Source organism: Neophocaena asiaeorientalis, unplaced genomic scaffold (genome assembly GCF_003031525.2).
Source record: "Neophocaena asiaeorientalis asiaeorientalis breed wild unplaced genomic scaffold, Neophocaena_asiaeorientalis_V1.1 scaffold641, whole genome shotgun sequence".
Classification (NCBI taxonomy): domain Eukaryota; kingdom Metazoa; phylum Chordata; class Mammalia; order Artiodactyla; family Phocoenidae; genus Neophocaena; species Neophocaena asiaeorientalis.
Window position 1 is genome coordinate 341,065 of NW_020173730.1, and position 22,904 is coordinate 363,968.

A 22,904-nucleotide genomic window follows, 5' to 3' on the forward strand; every position below is an offset into this window, starting at 1 on the left:
TCTGTTTCCCCAACCCCCACCAAATGTTTCAATTTCTCATTTTGCTAAGTGTTAGCATACAATAGTATTTTGTTAGCAAGTGAACTAAACAAATTAAAGATTGGGCTTCAGGGATTCCCTGGTGGTCCAGTGGTTAAGAATCCATCTTGCAATGTGGGGGACGCCAGTTTGATCCCTGGTCTGGGAATTAAGATCCCACAAGCCGCGGGACAACTAAGTCCGCAAGCTGCAACTACTGAGCTCATGCACTCTGTAGCCCACGCACAGCAACAAAGAGCCTGCGCGCCACAACTAAGACCAGATGCAGCCCAAAAAAGAAAAAAAAAAAGATTGGGCTTCAGAGTCTTTAATGGCTGAAGACAGAGATGTACTAGGGAATTACTAAATGACTAATGAGCCATAAATTTGTGGATTAGTGAGAGCTAGAGCAGATCATAAATCAACCTTTAAGTGGTTAAGACAAAGTGCACCAAGAACTGACAAAAGAAATTCAGGATCTGTATTCAAGTGTAAGAATTTTCCTGAGGGTCAGATGGCTAATACAGTAGGGAACAATAAGTTTCAACTATCAGTTTAAAGAGTATAGTCACATTGCTCAGGAAATTCAGTCTCAAACAGCCTAAGATTGCCAAATCTGAGCAAAACTAAGAATTTTACCATCTACCATCCCAAATAACTTTTACTTTGTATTCTTGAACCAAGGCCAAGATTTTTTTTTATCTGGTTCTCATTATTAACATTGCTGAAGTATCAGAAGATATTAACTAGGAAAATATTGAGGTGATTTTACAATTTCTCAGGAATTCAGGTTTCCCAACTTGAAACTGAGCCATAGCAACTCTTCAAATTCTCTGCAAATTTCATTAAAAAAATAAGCAGTCCCAATATACTTAATCAGAACATTTTTTCCCTCAGTTTACTTTTTCTTCTCTACACTACATGACATTATTAGAAATCCACTTTAACAAAACCCACTCCTTTTTCCCCATAAAAATAACAACTAATTTACATTTGATCATTGCATAAGAGACTGATCCTCTACCAAGAAGTCTTTCAATCATGAAAAGTGAAAACAGGGGGATTATTATAAAGGTCTGTTTGTGACTTATGAAGTTTATTCTGTAGGTACATAAGACTCAATTCTATATTTAATTTACAGTTTTTTTTCTGCCAAACTAGTACTTAACCTATATTCTATTGCTATAAATTAATGCAATAAGATACTAGATAATATTCATTAATAAGAATATCCTAAAAAGAAAAGTTTAAGATTACCTACTGACAAATATTTTGAAATAGGTTGTAGCAGCTTTCTTTCTTTTTTTAAAAAACTTTTAATTTTATATTGGAGTATAGCCAATCAACAATGTTGTGATAGTTTCAGGTGCACAGCAAAGCGACTCAGCCATACATATACATGTATCTATTCTCCCCCAAACTCCACTCCCGTCTATGTAGCAGCTTTCTTTTAAATCATAAAGACACATAAGATTATTTTCAAACTTTTCTGAAAAACTCAATAGCTTTTAGAATACTAGGTGTAAATACTATATTTAGGCTCTCCTAGTTTACATATACATTTAAATAAATTTTATGCTCTTTTGCAAGATATTGGTCCTATAGGATTTTAAACAAATACAAATTTTCATGTTTCTAGAAGCTTTATAATCAAGATAAAATGACTTTTAACATTAATTATTAAAAAAATTTAAGCCTTAAAAATAGACTTTCATTCTCATTTTTCTTAACTAAGTTGTAGTTGACCTTTTGCCTAGGCAACAGTAAATTTCATAATTAAGAAAAAGTTTCCTAGTGATTTATGTTTGTTGCAAAATAACATAGGTCTCCTGAGGACAAAGACTAGAATTTTTGCACTTTTTTTTCCACTTTTAAAAACTGTGGTAAAATATATGTAAAATAAAATTTACCATATTAACCATTTTTAAGTGTACAGCTCAGTGATATTTTTTCCAGGTTTACTGAGATAAAATTGACATATAACATGGTGTAAGTTCAAGTTATAAACATGTTGATTTGATATACTTACATACAGCAAAATAATTATCACCATATTGTTACCTGACACTTCTATTACTTACATAATTACCACTTTTTTTGTGTGGTGAGAACATTGGTCTACTCTCTTAACAACTACCAGTATATAATGTGTTATTAACTCTGATCACAATGGTGTGTATTAAATTCCCTGAGTTTATTCAACTTCTTACTGTAAGTTTGTACTCTGGACCAACATCTCCCCATTCCCCCCACTCTCTAGCTCCTGGTAACCACCATTCTACTCTGTTTCTACAAGTTCAGCTTTTTTAGATTCCACATACAGGTGATATCAATACAGTATTTATCTTTCTTTGTCAGACATTTCACTTATGTTGTCACAAATGTCAGGATTTCCTTTTTCATGGCTTAAGAATATTCCATTGTATATACATACATATCACATCTCTTTCTATTCATCTGTTGACAGACATTTAGGTTGTTTTCATATTTTGGCTATTGTGAATCATGCCTCAATGAACATGGGAGTTTAGATCATACAGTAGTTCTATTTTTAATTTTTTGAGGAAACTCCATACTGCTTTCCATAGTGGCTCCATCAACTTACATTCTCACTAGGAGTTCATAGGCGTTCCCTTTTCTCTACATCCTTGCCAATACCTGTTATTTCTTATCTTTTGAGATTAGCCACTCAGACAGGTGATACCTCATTGTGGTCTGACTTGCATTTCCCTGATGATTAGTGACGTTGAGCACCTCTTCATGTACCTGTTGGACAATCTGTATATTTTCTTTGGAAAAATATCTATTAAGATCCTCTGCCCATTTTTAAACTGTACTGTTTTTTTTTTCCTATTGAGTTGTATGAGCTCCTTATATATTGTGGATAATGACCTCTTATCAGATATAAGACTTGCAAATATTTCCTCCCATTCCATTGGTTGGCTTTTCATTTTGTTGATGGTTTCCTTCACTGTGTAGAAGATTTTTAGTTTGATGTAGTTCCACCTGCTGATTTTTGCTTTTATTGTTTGTGCTTTTGGTGTCATATCCAAAAAATCATTGCCCAGACTAATGTCAAGGAGTTTTTCCTATGTCTTAAGAGTTTTATGGTTTCTGGTCTTACATTTAAGTCTTTAATCCATTTCAAGTTCAGTTTTGTGAGTGGTGTAAGACAGAGGAAGTCCAATTTCATTTTTCTGCATGTGGTTATCCAATTTTGTCAATACCATTTATTGAAGAGATTATCCTTGAGTAGTCTTGACTCTCTTGGCAAATATTAATTGACCATATGCAGGCATTTATTTGTGGGCCCTCTATTCTCTTCCATTGGTTTATGTCTATTTTTATACTAGTACCATACTGTTTTGATGACTATAGCTTTGTAACAGAGTTTGAAAACAAGAAGTGTGATGCCTCCAACCATGTTCTTCTTTTTCATGATTGCTTTGACTATTCAGGGTCTTTTGTACTTCCACAAAAATTTTAGGATTGTTTTTTCTATTTCTGTGGAAAATGCCATTGAATTTTGATAAATATTGCATTGAATCTATAGATGGCTTAGTGCAGTATGGATATTTTAATAATATTAATTATTTCAATCCATGAATATGGGATATCTTTCCAATTGTTTGTGTCTTCTTTAGTTTCTTTCCTCAAAGTCTTTCTTTCCTCAAAGTCTTATAGTTTTCAGTGTATAGGTCTTTCACTTCCTTGGTTAAATTTATTCCTAAGTACTTTATTGTTTTTGATGCTATTGTAAATGGAACAGTTTTTCTTTATTTCTTTTCAGATAGTTTGTTGTTAGTGTATAGAAACACAATTGATTTCTGTATGTTGATTTTGTATCCTTCAACTTGACTGAATTCATTGATTTTTTTCTAAATGTTTTTGGTTAAGTCTTTAGGATTTTCTACATGAAAGATCATATTATCTGCAAAGACAATTTTTCTTCTTCCCTTCTGGTTTGAATACCTTTATTTCTTTGTCTTGTCTGATTGCTCTATCTAAGATTTCCAGTACTTTGTTGAATGAGAATGGTCAGAGTGGGCACCCTTGTCTTGTTCCTGATCTTAGAGGGAGAGCTTTCATTCTTTCACCATCAAATGCGATATTAACTCTGAGTTTGTCAAATGTGGCCATTATTATGTTGAAGTATGTTCCTTCTAGATCCAGTTTGTTGAGAGTTAATATTATGAAAGGATATTGCATTTTGTCAAATGCTTTTTCTGCATCTATCGAGATGATCATATATTTGTTTTTCATTCTATTAATGTGGTGTATCATATTTATTGATTTGCAATGTTAAACCATCTTTGCATCCCAGGGATAGGCTAAAGGCTCATCAATATTATCTTTACAAATAATCAGTTCTTAGTTTTATCAATCTTTTCTATTGGTCTTCTGGTTTCTATTTCATTTATTTCTGCTCTTCTCTTTATTATTTCCTTCCTTCTGCAAACTTTGGACTTTATTTGTTCTTCTTTTTCTAGTTCCTTTGAGATGTAAAGTTAGTTACTTGAGCTCTCTTTTTTTCTTAACTTATTGCTATAAATATCCCTTTTAGAACTGCTGTTGCCGCATCAGATAGGTTTTCATATACTGTATTTCCATTTTCATTTCTTTCAAGATATTTTAATTTCTTTTTTGATTTCTTCTTTGATCCACTGGTTGCTCAAGAGTGTGTTGTTTAATTTCCACTATTTGTAAAAATTTCAGCTTTCCTCCTGTTATTGATTGCAAGTTTCATGTTGTTATAATGGGAAAAATACTTGGTATGATTTCAATCTTCTTAAATTTGCTAAGACTTATTTTGTGTCCTATCATATAATATTCCTAGAGAATGTTCCGGGCATGATTGAGAAGAAGTGTATTCAGCTGCCATAGGATGGAATGTCTGTATATGTCTACTAAATCCATTTGGTCTAAATATTGGTTCAAGTCCAATATTTCCCTGTTGATTTTCTGTCTGGATGATCTACCCACTGTTGAAAGTGGGGCACTGAAGTCCCTAACTATTAATTTATTGCTGTCTATCTCCCTTCAGATCTGTTAGTATTTGCTTAATATATTAAGGTGCTCTGATGTTGAGTGTACATATATTACAACTGTTATATCTTCTTGATGAATTGACCCCATTTTTATTATATAATGACCTTCTTTGTCTCTTTTTAGCAATTTTGGCTTAAAATCTAATTTTTCTGATATAAGTATAATTATCCCTGCTCTCTTCTGGTTTCCATTTAGATGGAATAACTTTTTCCATCCCTTCACTTTCAGTCTAAGTGTGTCTTTAAAGCTGAAGTGAGTGTCTTATAATGTCTTATAATGCAAATAAGTTGGGTCTTTTTTTTCATCCATCCAGCCATTCTATGTCTTTTGATTGGAGAAGTCAATATATTTACATTTAGACTAGTTATTGACAGGTAAGGATTTACTAATGCCATCTTATTGTTTTCTGGTTGTTTTGTCTCTTGTTCCTTTCTTCCTCTCATGTAGACTTCCTTTGTGAATTGGTGATTTTCTGTAGTGGTATGCTCTGATTTCCTTCTCTTTATCTATTGTGAATCTACTGTAGGTTTTTGCTTTCTGGTTCCTATGAGGCGTATATACAACATCTTGCAAGTTTTACTCTCCCCCTTTTATGTTTTTAATGTCATAATTTTCCTCTTTTTATATTGTGTATTCATTAATAAATTGTACTAGTTATAGTTATTTTAATACTCTTGTCCTTTAACCTTTATACTAAGAGTTAGATGCTTAACACACCACCATAATACAGTATTAGAGTATTATGATTTTGACTATATATTTACATTTACCAGGGTTGTATATTTTCATATGTTTTCCTGTTACTAATTAGCAGCCTTTCATTTCAATTTGAAGAACTCCTTTCAGCATTTCTTGTAAGGCATGTCTAATGAACATGAATTCCCTCAGCTTTTATTTGTCTGGGAAAATATTTCTCCTTCATTTCTGAAGGCTAACTTTGCTGATAATGCACTTTCTTAAGTCTGAGAAATGTCTTTTATTGCTCAGGGTATAGCTATACTTAAGAACTGTATCTATATTATAAATGAAATCTAAAATAGTGAAAAATATAAAATTTATATATACAATTTTATGTGCATTAAAAGAGTAGATTCTATGATGTAACAGAATATTTTCCTCATGACTCTATGCTTTAAAACCTAAATAAGAAATTAAAATCGGTCTACTTAATGCATTAATGTATGAAACTTAAACTTTGGCAGTATTATTTAGTTTTCAGATCCAGAACATTTCCCAAAAGTATTCTAAAGCACAGACAGAAAGAGACGATGATTCTGCTGTCTGTTATCTATTTTGTGTTAAATATAAGTATTCATAGCACTGCTCACATCCAATATTTTTTTACTGCCAATACAGTTCTTCATCCTTCTACACTTCAGATAGCTTCCTACTACTCTGATAGGTCTTACTTTAAAGAAAAAACCTCACAAAGCCTCATCTGCATAATTACAACATATGATCTAAAAATTAGTCCATTGGGCAGGACTGTACAAACACTTTCTAACAAAGGAAGAAGAGGAAGGGAGATGTGATAGCATCATACTTGATGTAACTTTTATATTTGCTCTTGTAATATAATTTCAGCATAGGTGCTCTACTACGTTCCACAGAATAGTCCTCTAACACGGTAGGAGTACTTTTGTGATGTCGACCTAACCCAGGGTGATGACAGATGGAAAAATTACTGGGTCAGATGAATTTAATTTTATTTAAATTTAATTTTCTCTCACCCACAATGAATATTCCAAATTTTCAAGTATAACTTTCTGTTTAGACATCTGTAAATTGTTATGAAGGAAGATAGTTTAAAACTTCAGAAGAAAAATGTTCCTTTTAAATATTTCTATGCTCACTTTTACACTCATTATTAGAGTAAAATATTTTTAATTAAGGTAGTTTCAAATCATTAATTAATTATATAACAGAATTGTGATAAAGATTATTTCACAGAGGCTCTTAAAATATAATTGAACAATTTTAGAACATATGAACATATGCAGCTTGATGGAAAGACTAGTATACTATCCAAGAACTATTAATTTTTTTGTGAGAAGAGATAATCTGACATCTAAGGCAATATACTTACTCTTTGGACTAGCCTGCTACTCCTTTAGACTAACATCTATAGTCTTTGAGTGTTCATTACAATGATGTGAAAATGAAAAGAATTGTTATTATCCTGGAAACTATTATAATCAAAGCAGTAATAAAACTTTTAGGATAATTTTTATTTCCTTAATTGCATCTCTCAATAAAAACATGCTTAAAGATTACCTACAGAAGAGCTTAAGGAATCAAGATATTCAAAAGCAAAAGGAAATTGTTCATTGTGATATAAGAAACTTTACCTACCTTTGTGGAATATAGAACATATGTTGTGGAGGTGGTTTATATAGGATTCCTTCATACACAGGCCAGAGCCCACTTAAAATTCTGAAGAGAGAACTTTTCCCACAACCATTGGGACCAGTTATCAAAAGATGCATTCCTTCTTCTACCTAACGTAAGAAATAAAATTAGAAATTACAATATGTAAAAATGGTTTCATTTGGCAGCATTTAAAAGGGATTTGTTTTTAAACTTTCAAACACATGATAACCTAGGATGGGCAAGGAATCAAAGAAAAATATATCGGGACCGAGACCATCAAATCTGGCTTTTGACTATGCTCTGACGCTAAAAGCATCATAAAATAATCCAATTCCAAAGAAATGGATCTTCTTCAAAGGAGCACTGACTTCCCAAAATTTTCATTGAGGTCTTGCCATCACACACTACACAAATACATAGGAACATAACCACGTGGAAATAAGAAATTGGAAAAATTTAATTTAAATTAAAATAGATTGAATTTATTTTATTTATATTAATATTTGATTAAATTTACTTCAATTAAGATACAACTTTGTTGTATTTGTAAGTTGGAGTTCTACAAGTCAGCTGGGTTGTTTAATTCAGTAGTCTGAAATGTTACAGAAATTACAAAAACCCATAATGAGAGACATAAAATGATTCTAATTTTGGTTTATTCACAGATGGAGAAAATATGTTTATGAAATTAAGACAGAGACAAGCAAGAAGACTGTAATTTAGTCTCATGTCTAGGGATGAATTAAGCTATTTATTGATTGTTGATTGGATGATTCTCTTAGAATCTTTCAGCTTATTTATCATTTAAACAGTTAAATTTCATGACTTCTTATTTCATGCAATAGGATCAGGAAGTTGTCAATGTACTATCTTAAAGGTATTGTAAGGGTCAAGAAAAAGGAACATTATTTAAAACTCTGATTTACTTCTAAGAACAAATGATATTTTATAATCAGTGACTAAATAATGAATATAGTATGAAAGTACGAGAGGCAGAAATTTACAGTATGCCTGTATATGTAGCTTTGTACCGTATAGATACATGTATCTAAGGTCCATGGTGTAGAATACATTATGTTGAAAACTCAAAGGTGAAAGAGCATTATATTACTTGTATTATGTCAGTATAAGGAACCATATCCATGTATATCCATTACTTATTTGCCGTGTATAACATAAGCTAAAATTTTTTGCTGAAAGAAGGTGGTAGGGAGAGGAAGGGGGGAAGGGAGGAAGGGAAGGAAAAAAAGGTTGATATGAAGGTTAGATAAAAGAACTAAGAATGTATGTAATAAATATATGTAAAGCAAAAATGGTTCAGATTTATATTCCAAGTAATTAGTCATTTCCTCGGCAAACATTGATTGAATACCTAAATGTGCTTGACATTCTTCTAGGCACAGAAGATACAGTGCTGCTCAAGACAAAGTCCCTGTTTTTATGGAGCTTACATTTCAATGGCAAAGATGGCAATAAACACATGAACAAAAAATTAACTAGTCGTAAATGCTATTATGATAGCAAAAAAGGAAGATGTGTTAGGGAAAGATGGTGGCATTGTGAGGTTGGCAGGGGAAGGGGGCTTCTTTTGATTAGGTGGTCAGGAAAGTCCTCTTTGAGGAGATATCATTTTGCCTTAGCCTGGTGACAAGAAGCAACAAGTAAGATCTGGTGGAAGAGCATTCCAGGCAATAAAGATAGCTACCACAAGGACATAAGACAGGAGCAAGCTTGAGTCTATAAAATCTGACCACAGATATTTTTTCTCCCTAATTGTAGGCAAACTGAAATGCCATTTTAATAGAATAAAGTTAAAAAAAAATCCTGGGAAGAACCCAGAAAGGGTTTTGTGATTTGCTCTGCTCTTTCAGTAGAGAGAGGATTAAGAAAGTTTAATTTTATAGAAGCATAAACACTTTTCAAATGATTTTTTAAAGGTATGTGCCATGGAAAAGGTATATAAATAAAATATTTAATAGGGTCATTCTCTACAAGGAATTCTCAGAAATTTAACACATTTTGAGTCATAATAGAAGACTTTTCTACATTCATATTATTTTTTAGCATAAGTTCTCTGATGTTTAGTAAACAGTGAGTGTGAGGCAAAAGAATTCCCACATTTACTGAAATCTTCTTCTCCAAATGGTTTTTTAATTCCAGAAGGCTAACATAAGAATGAGAATGTTTTCCTCTAGAAACCTGTTTATTTATCAATCCATGCAGAGGAAACAAAATTTTGTATTATACTTTGGGGACCTGAGACTTTAAATAAAACTCCCTGTCTGACTCAGAAATAAATAATTATCATAAAAGTACACTATATTAACATATACCTTTGTAGAACCTCAAAATTTATGACACTTTCACTAGATTAAGTATTTTAAAATTCATTTTACATAAAAATATACTGAGCTCTGAATTTTTTCACAGAAAGAGTGTTATGTGTCCACAATAATGTATTTAGTTAGTAGGTGGCAGAATTCAAGACTCTTCCTCTATTTAATAAATGGAGCAACAAGAATTGATATTATGAAACCTAACCTGATGAAAAACCTCTATACAAAATCATACATTAAAAATTGCTAAAGTATTAGCAAATAGTTAAATATCCCATGTAGGCCTCTTCAAAGGCTTTATTTTAAATCTACTTAAGATTATGCTGCATCATTAGCACCTTATTGCTACTCTATAGGTCCATTAATGGAAAAATAGAGCCCAACCAAATTGTAGTTAAAACACAATTTCTCTTACGTTTATTAACACAGAATTTCTCCCTGTTCAGTACTTCTCATCCTCTTCCAGCAGGCTTATGCATTTTCAAATGTATCTTTAATAATTAAACCTAGACTAAGGTCCATATTAAAATCATTAAATGCACATATAGGGTCATGTTTCTAATTCTGTTATCAAGTCCAATCATGTCACTGTTTGAACTAAGCACAGATAACTCCATTATACTTATCAGCAAATTATTTTGTACTTGAATTCCAAAATGTGTGTTTGAATTTTACAATACTTTAAATCAGGGTCTCAGATTTATTAGCTATTTTTGCACCTTAGTTTTTGTAATCAAGACAGAGTATTAAATAACAAATAACTATTATTCTCAACAGAATTAAAAGCTAAATTCCAATTTATGAATCTTCTGATCATTTTTTCCTAATAGAAGATGTGATTATTGAAAATATAAATTAAATTTAGAGAATATAAACTTGCTGATGACTTCTCTCATATTTTAGTAAATATATAACAATATAGGCTTGTATTTTTTGAGTAACTCCTATAAGGAAAAAAAATAAAATGTATTTCCAGATATTAATTTCTGAAGAAATTTCCTATTGTTCCCAAAAGTTACTTTGTACAGGCTCTCAGTGTACTCTAATTTTGATTTTCAACCAGGCCATAAAGCGGTAGAAATCAAATTTTTCCTTCTCTCTGCTTTCTGAGGAAGTAACTGCTTCTGTAATTGAGCCTCTATGCATACCTTTCTCGATTTCCCCTCCTTTCCATATGCTCCTCCAAGTATTTAATATAAAGTACATGAATTCTGAGTTGTTTTGTATTATTGTGTTGGCAACAATCAGAAGATTCTTGAATATCATCTTACTTTGAACTTTAGCTTGGAAGCCACCACTTCTCCTGTTGGTGTAATTATGGGGACATTTTCACAAATAATTCCATGATCCACATCAATAACTTTTCCTAGAAGTTAAGGAAGAGTTTAAGTTTCAAAAGCTATCATGTGTTATTGCTAATTAAATAACTTAAAGTATAATGTAGCATAACAGATAAATTCACTATAAAGATAATTCACATTAATGAATCATAGAAATAAATGTAAATATAGATATCTATATCTAAAGAAAGTCTAATGTAAATTTGCACATTTTGACATATCTAATTGGGAAATCTTTCTCAGAAATATTATTTTACTGTAATATGATGTTAATATCATAATGAGAGCAAAGCTAAACTCTATCTTGTATAACCCAGCCACACTGTTTATAACTACTTATTTCTCTCAATTAAACTTTCCTATAGAAAAAAACACAGTTGCAAAAAGGAAATTAAGACATAGAAAACTATAAATTTTAAAACTATAATAACCAAACCAAATGACAGAATGATGGAGAACAGTATGACATTAGCTCTAATTCTGTCATTTGAATTTTAAATGCAAACAATTCATTTTGCCATGTGTGCAGTTTCTAAAAATAATTCTAGACATTTTGTCCTAAATAAAAGTAGCATAATCTTTTTTATGGTAACATTAGTCACTACTCCTCAAAATGCAGCACTAACTTTAGGAATAACTGTTTAAATAACTAAGTGTTGGTTCCTTACATCTGTTCAAAGCTATCTTCTAAAAAACTTTGGTTCTGTTGATAAACATTTAAATATAGAAAAAATATAAAAACATTTGAGTTTAATACCTTTGATTTCCAATGTCTCACTGAGGGGTAATTCTACATTAACTCCACTCTTGCTATGGTTTTCAGACTCTTGCAAGACAGCAGTTCTCTTATAAATGCCTCTTTTTACTTCATCAAAGACCCAAAACATGTTGTATACTCGAGCAGTATAGCCTGCTAATTCAGTTATCTAAAACCAACATAGGGAGATAAAACAGTATATTCAAGACAGACTTTTAAACAAATATGCAATCATATAAGCTTCTTGATTTAATGTTAAAGATCCTATTTTATTATACTTGAAAAGTAGATAGTACATCTGATAACTAAAACCAGTAACACTAAAAAACTTACCAAGAAAGCAGCATAGCAAGTTGACAGCTTAAGTTTGATTGGAATTTAAAAACACATAAAAATTATTCATTCAAGTCAGGGTTCAAAGTGAAATGTAAAGACTTCAGAATATTAGTGAGACTTAAAAATCTTTCAATCAATTTTCTGATTTAGCCCCTGTTTGCAAGAAAATTTGATTTCCAGAAATTAGAAGTTTTGTGAAAAGCTTAAATCCATTCAGTGAAATTATGATTTTTTATTTTGATATCTTTTTTCAATTAAAAATAGAAGATTTTAAATAGAAGAAAAATGCGTATTTTTCTTATTATGAAATGACATTTCTGAGTCAAACTGATTGTCAAAATTCCTAAGTTTAGCCAGAGAAAATACCCCTGCTAGTGGATACCAATATTGGGCGTGAGCTCAGTGAAAAGCTTTAAATCCTTTTCAGTCCAAATCCCACAAAATTCAGCTTCTTTTCAAGCCAAACATAATTTATATGCCCAAAGAAAAATATTAAATATGACTTTTTTTCTAGATGAGATAAATCTCTGCTTTAGTTCAAAAGGCTCAATAGAGTGGTATATTGCTCGTATTCTGCCAGTTGTCCAATTTAGGTTGAATCTCTACTGCTTTTCTATTAAAAGAACACCTTGTTATCAACATGACTCATCTGAAAGGTGACTCATGGCCTGTCAAGACCATCTTTCTCAGTGAAAAGGAAGCAACAAAAACCATTCCCTTACAGAACTGTTTAGTAGGAAATTGGTATCAATAGCAAGACATGTCACTAATAAATGTCTCTTAAACAATAAACTATGGACTAATACATTACCAACATTGTGTAAGATTTTTGTGTGTGCAAAACTTAAACAGTGAATGAGCAGGTATTATTGTTAAAAGCCTTCTACCACATGTCTCTACTGTGTGAGAGGTCTATAATTAGATTAGTATTTCATTTCTATATATTAATGTTATAGCTATTATATAGGGTAGTTTCTAAACTGTTATCTAGAAGAATCTCTTGAGTTCCCAAGTAGAGGAAATCAGAACTAAGGATTAACAAAATATGGATCCAAAAGAAACCTAAGTAAATATAGTTGCATTAAAAAAATCTGAAACAAATGTGGAGGTCAATTAAAGAAAGGCAGGGGGCATTGAGTTAGTAGACCAGGATGCAGGGATGAATGGGCAAAGAGTGTCAAACAAAAAAAAAAGAAATGAGAATGTGACTGTGGACAAATTACTTTGGGATATAAGACAAGGGGGTTTGTCTAAAAAGAAACCTTGTTCTCTCTAGAACTAGTGGAGAATCCATGATGCTTTCATGTGCTTTCACAGGAGTAATAAGATTCTTTAGAAGTAAAAGTTCTATTATTCAATGCACATACATGCAAAATGAATTGAATGTGAGATATATAAAAATTTTGGGGGCTTCCCTGGTGGCGCAGTGATTGGGAATCCGCCTGCCAACGCAGGGGACACGGGTTCAAGCTCTGGTCCGGGAAGATCCCACATGCCACGGAACAGCTAAGCCCGTGTGCCACAACTACTGAGTCCACGCTCTAGAGCCTGCGTGCCACAACTACTGAGCCCGCGTGCCTAGAGCCTGTGCTCAGCAACAAGAGAAGCCACTGCAATGAGAATTCCACGCACCCCAATGAAGAGTAGCCCCCGCTCGCCGCAACTAGAGAAAGCCTGCACGCAGCAACGAAGACCCAGAGCTGCCAAAAATAAATAAATAAAAAATTAAAAAAAAAATTTTTTTTTGATTTCTCATTTAACTTTAATAATAAGTAATTTATTAGCTGAAAAAGCTATCCCCAAAACTGTGTCTCCGGATTATCAAAATTACTATTTGAAAAAAACGTTTTAATTGAGTTGTCTTGCTTTGTGGCCCTAAACAACTGGTTTTACCTTTTTAAAAAAAACCCAATTCAACAAATCAGTTGTTAAATGAGATTGAAAAGTTTTGTCAGCAAATCACAAACTTTGCAACTATCTTATATAATTTATTCAAGGATAATTTAATAGGTAGCTAAATTTATAATGATGCTCTGGCAATTCATATTGATACAAAAGCCACAAGAGTAATTAATAGTGAGAATGACTGTCCATGGGAATATTATTTAATATCTGAGTTGAATAAAGTGATTTTTAATCTTAACTCTGTGCTATCTGTAGGTTTTATTACCATTCTCTCAGCAAATATTTACTGACCATATACAATATTCCAAGCATTAAAATAGATATTAGGAATGTAAAGATGAATAAGATAGTTCCTGCTTTCCACTCAGCGTCTTATGCAAAAGACAGATAATTATAATGTGGTAAATAAAGCACCAGATGTACTATGAACACAGAGGAGGAAGACCCAGACTCTGCAGAGAAGTCAGAAAGAAAGTAGAATCACAAAAGGGTTTTTTATACGTGGTTGGTAAGGATTGACTTGTCCTGAAGTATAAGTAACAGTTTGCAAGGTGTATAAGTAATATTACTGGCTAACACTTATTAAAGTGCTTACTATCACAACAACTCTACAAAGTCATCACTATCATTATCCCCATTTTACAGATGAAGAAACAGACACAAACAGGTCAAGTTCATATAATTTGTAAATACTGCAGCAAGAATTTAGATTTAGGCACTCTGGCTCCAAAATCCATACCAAAGGACCTTTTAGTAAAATTTAAGAGCAAATATGTCATACTATAGACAGAAAAAGGAGTTGACAATTGAGAGTATAAAAACTGAAAGGTATTAGCAGCAATAGACTTGGGAGTTGTTGTCCTTTATCTTGATTATACTCTTAGCAATTTTTGGTAGAGAAAAGATGTTTCCAAAATAATAAACATATATGGTAATTTACATTTTTTACTTGATTTCCATATATCTTATTTTAATCAAATTGATAACAAGAAATGCAAGTACCTCTTTGTATGAAGACATAATCCTTTCAATAGCATCAGCTCCAGAGGCCAATAAATTTCGAGCAGTGGTAAACGCTTCTGTCCGCTCACTAACCATAGCTTGCTTTCGATCATCCTCTAGATCTAAAAGCAAATTACAAAACTGTGGAATTTTTTAAGTAACTAAATGTTTTTGTTTTGTACTATGAGACTGTGGCTAAAACAACCGCATGAAAATTTTTCATTAGTATCAGCAATTTCCTAGGAATTAATGAATTATTTAAAAAATAGTGTTTGTACCAGATTTTATTTAAATCTTCCTTTGTCATTATTTTTCTAGAAGGAGAGTTAGAAGAATTAAATCTATAGGAATTAAGACTATTTTCATTTAGCATTCTTTCAACCCTTACCAAAGTCAACGTCCTGCCCTTATTAGAGCTAGGTAATAAAATACTACTGATTCAGTCAATAAAATACCATTAACTAGAATCTAAGCAAATATTTCAAGTGTGATTTCTTTAATAGAAATGCAAAGTAGCTGACCCTCATAATCTAGCTCTGTCTACCTGTTTCAACTTTCACCCTACAGTTTAGCAACACCCCAACCATGCAATATTCTGCTTACTCTCTGGTATTTGCATATATAATATTTTCTGACTTTAATATACTTTCTTTTTTGCCAAGCTCTTTCTTAAAGAGTTAACTCTTTAGTACAGGTTTCCCTGGAAACCCTTGTCTGGTTTTCCAGTGGACTATAAGTTCTTTAAGGGGCAAGACTATTTTATTCCTAGTACTCACCAGAGTGTCTAGAACACAATACTCCTTAATGTGTATTGAATGGATGGATGGATAGATAGATAAATATCCTAAATTACTGTCAATGCATAATTATGGTTAAAAGCCAGAAGTCAGACTAGGTTAGAACCCAGACTCTACTACTTATTGGCAAGTAGTAAGGTTAGTAGAGCAAGCCACTAATCTTCTTCATGCTACTTTCTCATGTGTAAATGAGGGAATTAATAGTACTATCTCAAACAATTCTATCTCAGAGGGTTGTTGTGAGATTTAAAGGGGAAATGTAAACAAAGTGCTAGCCTAATCCATAGTTTATAATAATTAATCTTAAATGTTAGGTGTTATTACTTTCTCTACGTGTTATTGTTATTATTGTTATTATTATCTACTCCATTTAGTATTATTCTTAAAAATTATTCTCTCCAGGTCATTACTTTAATCTTGGCATCAGTTTGATTCTCTATCCAGCCTTTCTATGGACTATCACCAAAATTCTAAATTGAAAGCTGTAAATTAATGAAGAAATTAGAATAATATAAATAGCCATGAGCCCACTATGCTATTTATTTTGCTTGGATTTATCTCAGTGAAAAGGGTTTTTTTTTTTCTCCATGACATGCAAATATTTAACATGTGCCCTGCTATAACTACTGGATACTTTCACCTTTACTTGCTCATAGACAGCTCAGCTGAGTTTGAAAGAGATCCATGCATAATATAAGGTAAAATTCACTCAGCAGATATTTACTGAACAGCAGGATTTACAAGAAATTAGGCAAGGTGTTACAGGATATGCAAGGATTAAATGTAATTTTCAGATTCTTTCCTTAGGAAGCTTACAGTTTGATAGGAGAAAGAAGACAAGTTCCCAAATAACAATGCAGGGCAGCCTATGAGGAGAGATAATATGACACATTTGAAGGATGCAAAAATAATTTCTCTGCAAGAGACAAGAAATGCTTCATGGAGGAGTAGACTGGGAGTGAGGCTTTGAAGACTGCATACAATTTTAAAAGATCACAAGTACAGCATAAGCAATGTCTCAAAGAAGGGAAATTTCAAGCAATGCCAATTGAATAATAACCTGGTCAAGTTACAGTATGGGTTGGTGTTAAGCACTGATTTTACTTGCGTATCAGAAAAAACATGAGTTCATGGGGACCTCCCAGCTCTAGAGTTAAGTACTGCTCTAGAAAACTATCTTTAGTTCCCTTGAAGTTAGTCTGTTTCCTTGAAGAATGAAAAAAGAAAGGCTTTGAGTGTTAGTATAAGTGATGAGAGAAAGACCTGAATGGCTAAAATGGCTGGGAACAGAATGTAGATATTCTTAAACACATTTAAATGTGGGATAAAATTTAGATAGCCACAAAAAATTAACAAAGGATTCTTGCAAGCTACCAAAATAGTAACTGCTGTATCAGTTAAAGTGCTAAGAATAGTTTTGGCTCAGAGAATCTGGCTGATGATCTAAAATAATTATGGGATTTTATGAATTTGGGTTAAAAGTAGTTTGAATAATAGCTTTCACTGATAGCCTCTGTTAAGAAGAAATAAAACTGATCAGAAGAAAAGAACTACAATACTGCAGCTTGTGAAACAAAAAACACACTCACAGAAAGACAGACAAAATGAAAAGGCAGACAACTATGTACCAGATGAAGGAACAAGATAAAACGCCAGAAAAACAATTAAATGAAGTGGAGATAGGCAACGTACCAGAAAAAGAATTCAGAATAATGACAGTGAAGATGATCCAGGACCTCGTAAAAAGAATGGAGGCAAAGATTGAGAAGAAATGTTAAACAAAGACCTAGAAGATTTAAAGAACAAACACCTAGAAGAATTAAAGAACAAACAAACAGAGATGAATAGTACAATAACTGAAATGAAAAATACACTAGAAGGAATCAATAGCAGAATAACTGAGGCAGAAGAACAGATAAGTGACCTGGAAGACAGAATGGTGGAATTCACCGCCATGGAACAGAATAAAGAAAAAAGAATGAAAAGAAATGAAGACAGCCTAAGAGACCTCTGGGATAGCATTAAACGCAACAACATTCGCATTACAGGGGTCCGAGAAGGAGAAGAGAGAGAGAAAGGACCCGAGAAAATATTTGAAGAGATTATAGTTGAAAACTTCCCTAACATGGGAAAGGAAATAGCCACCTGAGTCCAGGAAGCACAGAGAGTCTCAGTCAGGATAAACCCAAGGAGAAACATGCTGAACACATAGTCACCAAATTGAAAAAAATTAAAGACAACGAACAATTATTAAAAGCAACAAGGGAAAAATGACAACTAACATACAAGGGAACTCCCATAAGGTTAACAGCTGATTTCTCAGCAGAAACTCTACAAGCCAGAGGGAGTAGTATGATATATTTAAAGTAATGAAAGGGAAGAACCTAGGACCAAGACTACTATACCCGACAAGGATCTCATTCAGATTTAACGGAGAAAGCAAAAGCTTCACAGACAAGCAAAAGCTAAGAGAATTCAGCACCACCAAACCAGCTCTACAACAAATGATAAAGGAATTTCTCTAAGCAGAAAACACAAGAGGAGAAAAGGACCTACAAAAACAAACCCAATATAATTAAGAAAATGGTAATAGGAACATACATATCGATAATTACCTTAAATGAGAATGGATTAAAAGTTCCAACCAAAGGACACAGGATCACTGAATGGATACAAAAACAAGACCCATATATATGCTGTCTACAAGAGACCCACTTCAGACCTAGGGTGACATACAGATGGAAAGTGAGGGGATGGAAAAAGATATCCCATGCAAATAGTAATCAAAAGAAAGTTTGAGTACCTATGCTCATATCAGATAAAATAGACTTTAAATTAAAGAGTGTTACAAGAGAAAAGGAAGGACACTACATGATGATCAAGTGATCAATCCAAAAAGAAGATAAAACAATTATAAATATAAATGCACCCAAAATAGGAGCACCTCAATACATAAGGCAAATGCTAAAGGCTATAAGAGAGGAAATCAACAGTAACACAATAATAGTGGGGGACTTTAACACCTTACTTACACCAATGGACAGATCATCCATACAGAAAATTGATAAGGAAACAGAAGCTTTAAATGACACAACAGACCAGATAGCTTTAATTGATATTTATGACATTCCATCCGAAAAGAGCAGATTACACTTTCTTCTCAAGTGCACACAGAACATTCTCAAGGATAGATCACACTTTGGGTCACAAATCAAGCCTTGGTAAATCTAAGAAATTTGAAATCATATCAAGCATCTTTTCTGACCACAATGCTATGAGATTAGAAATGAATTACAGGGAAAAAATCATAAAAAAACACAAACACAAGGAGGTAAAACAATATGTTACTAAATGATCAAGAGATCACGGAAGAAATCAAAGAGGAAATCAAAAACTACCTAGAGACAAAATACAATGGAAATACAATGATCCAAAACCTATGGGATGCAGCAAAAGCAGTTCTAAGAGGGAAGTTTGTAGCTATACAAGCCTACCTCGGGAAACAAGAAAAATCTCAAATCAACAATCAGCTTTACACCTAAAGGAACTACAGAAAGAACAAACAAAACCCAAAGTTAGGAGAAGGAAAGAAATCATAAAGATCAGATCAGAAATAAAAGAAATAGAAACAAAGAAAACAATAGCAAAGATCAATAAAACTAAAAGCTGGTTCTTTGAGAAGATAAACACACTTGATAAATCTTTAGCCAGACTCATCAAGAAAAAGACTGAGAGGACTCAAATCAATAAAATTAGAAATGAAAAAGGAGAAATTACAATGGACACCACAGAAATACAAAGCATCATAAGAGACTACTACAAGCAACCCTATGCCAATAAAATGGACAAGATGGAAGAAATGGACAAGTTCCTAGAAAGGTATAACCTTCCAAGACTGAACCAGGAAGGAATAGAAAATATGAACAGACCAATCACAAGTAATGAAACTGAAACTATGATTACAAATCTTCCAACAAACGAAAGTCCAGGACCAGATGGCTTCAAATGTGAATTCTATCAAACATTTAGAGAAGTGCTAACAGCCATCCTTCTCAAACTCTTCCAAAAATTACAGAGGAAGGAGCACTCCCAAACTCATTCTATGAGGCTACCATCACCCTGATACCAAAACCAGACAGAGATACTTCAAAAAAAGAAAATTACAGACCAATATCACTGATGAATATAGATGCAAAAATCCTCAAAAAAATACTAGCAAACAGAATATAAAAACACATTAAAAGGATCATACACCATAATCAAGTGAGATTTATCCCAGGAATGCAAGGATTCTTAAATATACACAAATCAATCAATGTGATACACCATATTAACAAACTGAAGAATAAAACCAGTATGATCATCTCAATAGATGCAGAAAAAGCTTTTGACATAATTCAACACCGATTTATGATAAAAACTCTCTAGAAACTGGGCATAGAAGGAATCTACCTCAACATAATAAAGGCTGTATGTGACAAACCCACAGCAAACATCATTCTCAATGGTGAAAAACTGAAAGCATTTCCACTAAGATCTGGAAAAAGACAAGGATGTCCACCATTATTCAACATAGTTTTGGAAGTCCTAGCCACAGCAATCAGAGAAGAAAAAGAAATACAAATTGGAAAAGAAGAAGTAAAACTGTAACTGTTTGCAGATGACATGATATTATACATACAGAATCCTAAAGATGCCACCAGAAAACTACTAGAGCTTATCAATGAATTTGGTAAAGTAGCAGGATACAAAATTACCACACAGAAATCTCTTGCATTCCTATACACTAACAATGAAAGATCAGAAAGAGAAATTAAGGAAACAATCCCATTCACCATTGCAACAAAAAGAATAAAATACCTAGGAATAAACCTACCTAAGGAGGTAAAGACCTGTACTCAGAAAACTATAAGACACTGATGAAACAAATCAAACTGGACATATATACACTACCAAATGTAAAATAGCTAGTGGGAAGCAGCCGCATAGCACAGGGAGATCAGTTCCGTGCTTTGTGACCACCTAGAGGGGTGGGATAAGGAGGGTGGGAGGTAGACACAAGAGGGAGGAGATATGGGGATATAAGTATATGTATAGCTGATTCACTTTGTTATAAAGCAGAAACTAACACACCATTGTAAAGCAATTATACTCTAATAAAGGTGTTAAAAAAAAAAGATGACACAAACAGATGGAGAGATATATCATGTTCTTGGATTGGAAGAATCAATATTGTGAAAATGACTATACTACCCAAAGCAACCTACAGATTCAATGCAATCCCTATCAAATTACCAGTGGCATTTTTCACAGAACTAGAACAAAAAATTTCACAATTTGTATGGAAATTCAAAAGATCCCTAATAGTGAAAGCAATCTTCAGAAAGAAAAACAGAGCTGGAGGAATCACGCTCCAACATCAGACTATACTACAAAGCTACAGTAATCAAGACAGTATGGTACTGGCACAAAAACAGAAATATAGATCAATGGAACAGGATAGAAAGCCCAGAGATAAAACCACTCACCTATGGTCAACTAATCTATGACAAAGGAGGCAAGGATATACAATGGAGAAAAGACTGTCTCTTTAATAAATGGTCCTGGAAAACTGGACAGCTACATGTAAAAGAATGAAACTAGAACACTTTCTAACACCATACACAAAAATAAACTCAAAATGGATTAAAGCCGTAAATGTAAGACCGGACACTCTAAAACTCTTAGAGGAAAACATAGGAAGAACACTCTTTGACATAAATTGCACAAGATCTTTTTTGACCCACCTCGTAGAGTAATGGATAAAAACCAAAAATAAACAAATGAGACCTACTGAAACTTAAAAGCTTTTGCACAGCAAAGGAAACTATAAACAAGACAAAAAGACAACCCTCAGAATAGGAGAATACATTTGCAAACAAATCAATGGACAAAGGATTAATCTCCAAAATATACTAACAGCTCATGCAGCTCAATATTAAAAAAAGAAACAACCCAATCAAAAAGTGGGCAGAAGACCTAAATAGACATTTCTCTAAACAAGACATACAGATGGCCAAGAGACACATGAAAAGCTGCTCAACATCACTAATTATTAGAGAAATGCAAATCAAAACTACAATGAGGTATCACCACACACTGGTTAGAACGGCCATCATCAAAAAATCTACAAACAATAAATGCTGGAGAGGGTGTGGAAAAAAGAGAACCCTCTTGCACTGTTGGTGGGAATGTAAATTGATATAGCCACTATGGATAACAGTATGGAGGTTCCTTAAAAAACTAAAAATAGAACTACCATACGATCCAGCAATCCCACTACTAGGCATATACCCAGAAAAAAACATAATTCAAAAAGACACATGCACCCCAGTGTTCATTGCAGCACTATTTACAATAGCCAGGTCATGGAAGCAACCTAAATGCCCATTGATAGATGAATGGATAAAGAAGATGTGGTACACATATACAATGGAATATTACTCAGTCACACAAAGGAATGAAAATGGGTCATTTGTAGAGATATGGATGGACCTAGAGACTGTCATACACAGTGAAGCAAGTCAAAAAAAGAGAAACAAATATCATATATTAATGCATGTATGTGGAATCTAGAAAAATGGTACAGACGAACCAGTTTGCAAGGCAGAAATAGAGACACAGGTGTAGAGAACAAACGTATGGGCAACATGGGGGGAAAGCCCAGGGGTTGTGGTGGGATGAATTGGGAGATTGGGATTGACATATATACACTAATATGTATAAAACAGATAACTAATAAGAACCTACTGTATAAAAATAAATAAATAAAATAAAATTCAAAAAAGAAATAACACTAGCACAGATGGACTGGTGTTTGGTATGGCATGGTAACTTCTTTGTTGCTTTGGCAGACTATTATCTACTGGGTTTTCTCCATGCTTTCAAAATTACAAATTTGTAACAAAATTACAAATAGCTCTGGAAAGACTTCATTTGACTTATTCTACTGGTT

The 22,904-nt window shown here is 32.9% G+C and overlaps 1 protein-coding gene across 2 annotated transcripts in view; it reads right to left on the reverse strand.

Moving 5' to 3' along the window:
* The window catches only part of ABCD2 (ATP binding cassette subfamily D member 2), a 74,242-nt gene that overhangs the window by 43,336 nt on the left and 8,002 nt on the right, over positions 1-22,904 (reverse strand). Inside the window, exons 3-6 of one of the 2 annotated variants that reach the window (XM_024750866.1) lie at positions 15,114-15,229; positions 11,871-12,039; positions 11,045-11,139; positions 7,420-7,565 (exon numbers count right to left, since the gene is read on the reverse strand). In XM_024750866.1, the coding sequence (XP_024606634.1) occupies positions 7,420-7,565; positions 11,045-11,139; positions 11,871-12,039; positions 15,114-15,229 (526 nt within the window). Of the gene's footprint in view, positions 1-7,419; positions 7,566-11,044; positions 11,140-11,870; positions 12,040-15,113; positions 15,236-22,904 lie in introns of both variants that reach the window. The other variant, XM_024750865.1, reaches the window with a different exon arrangement.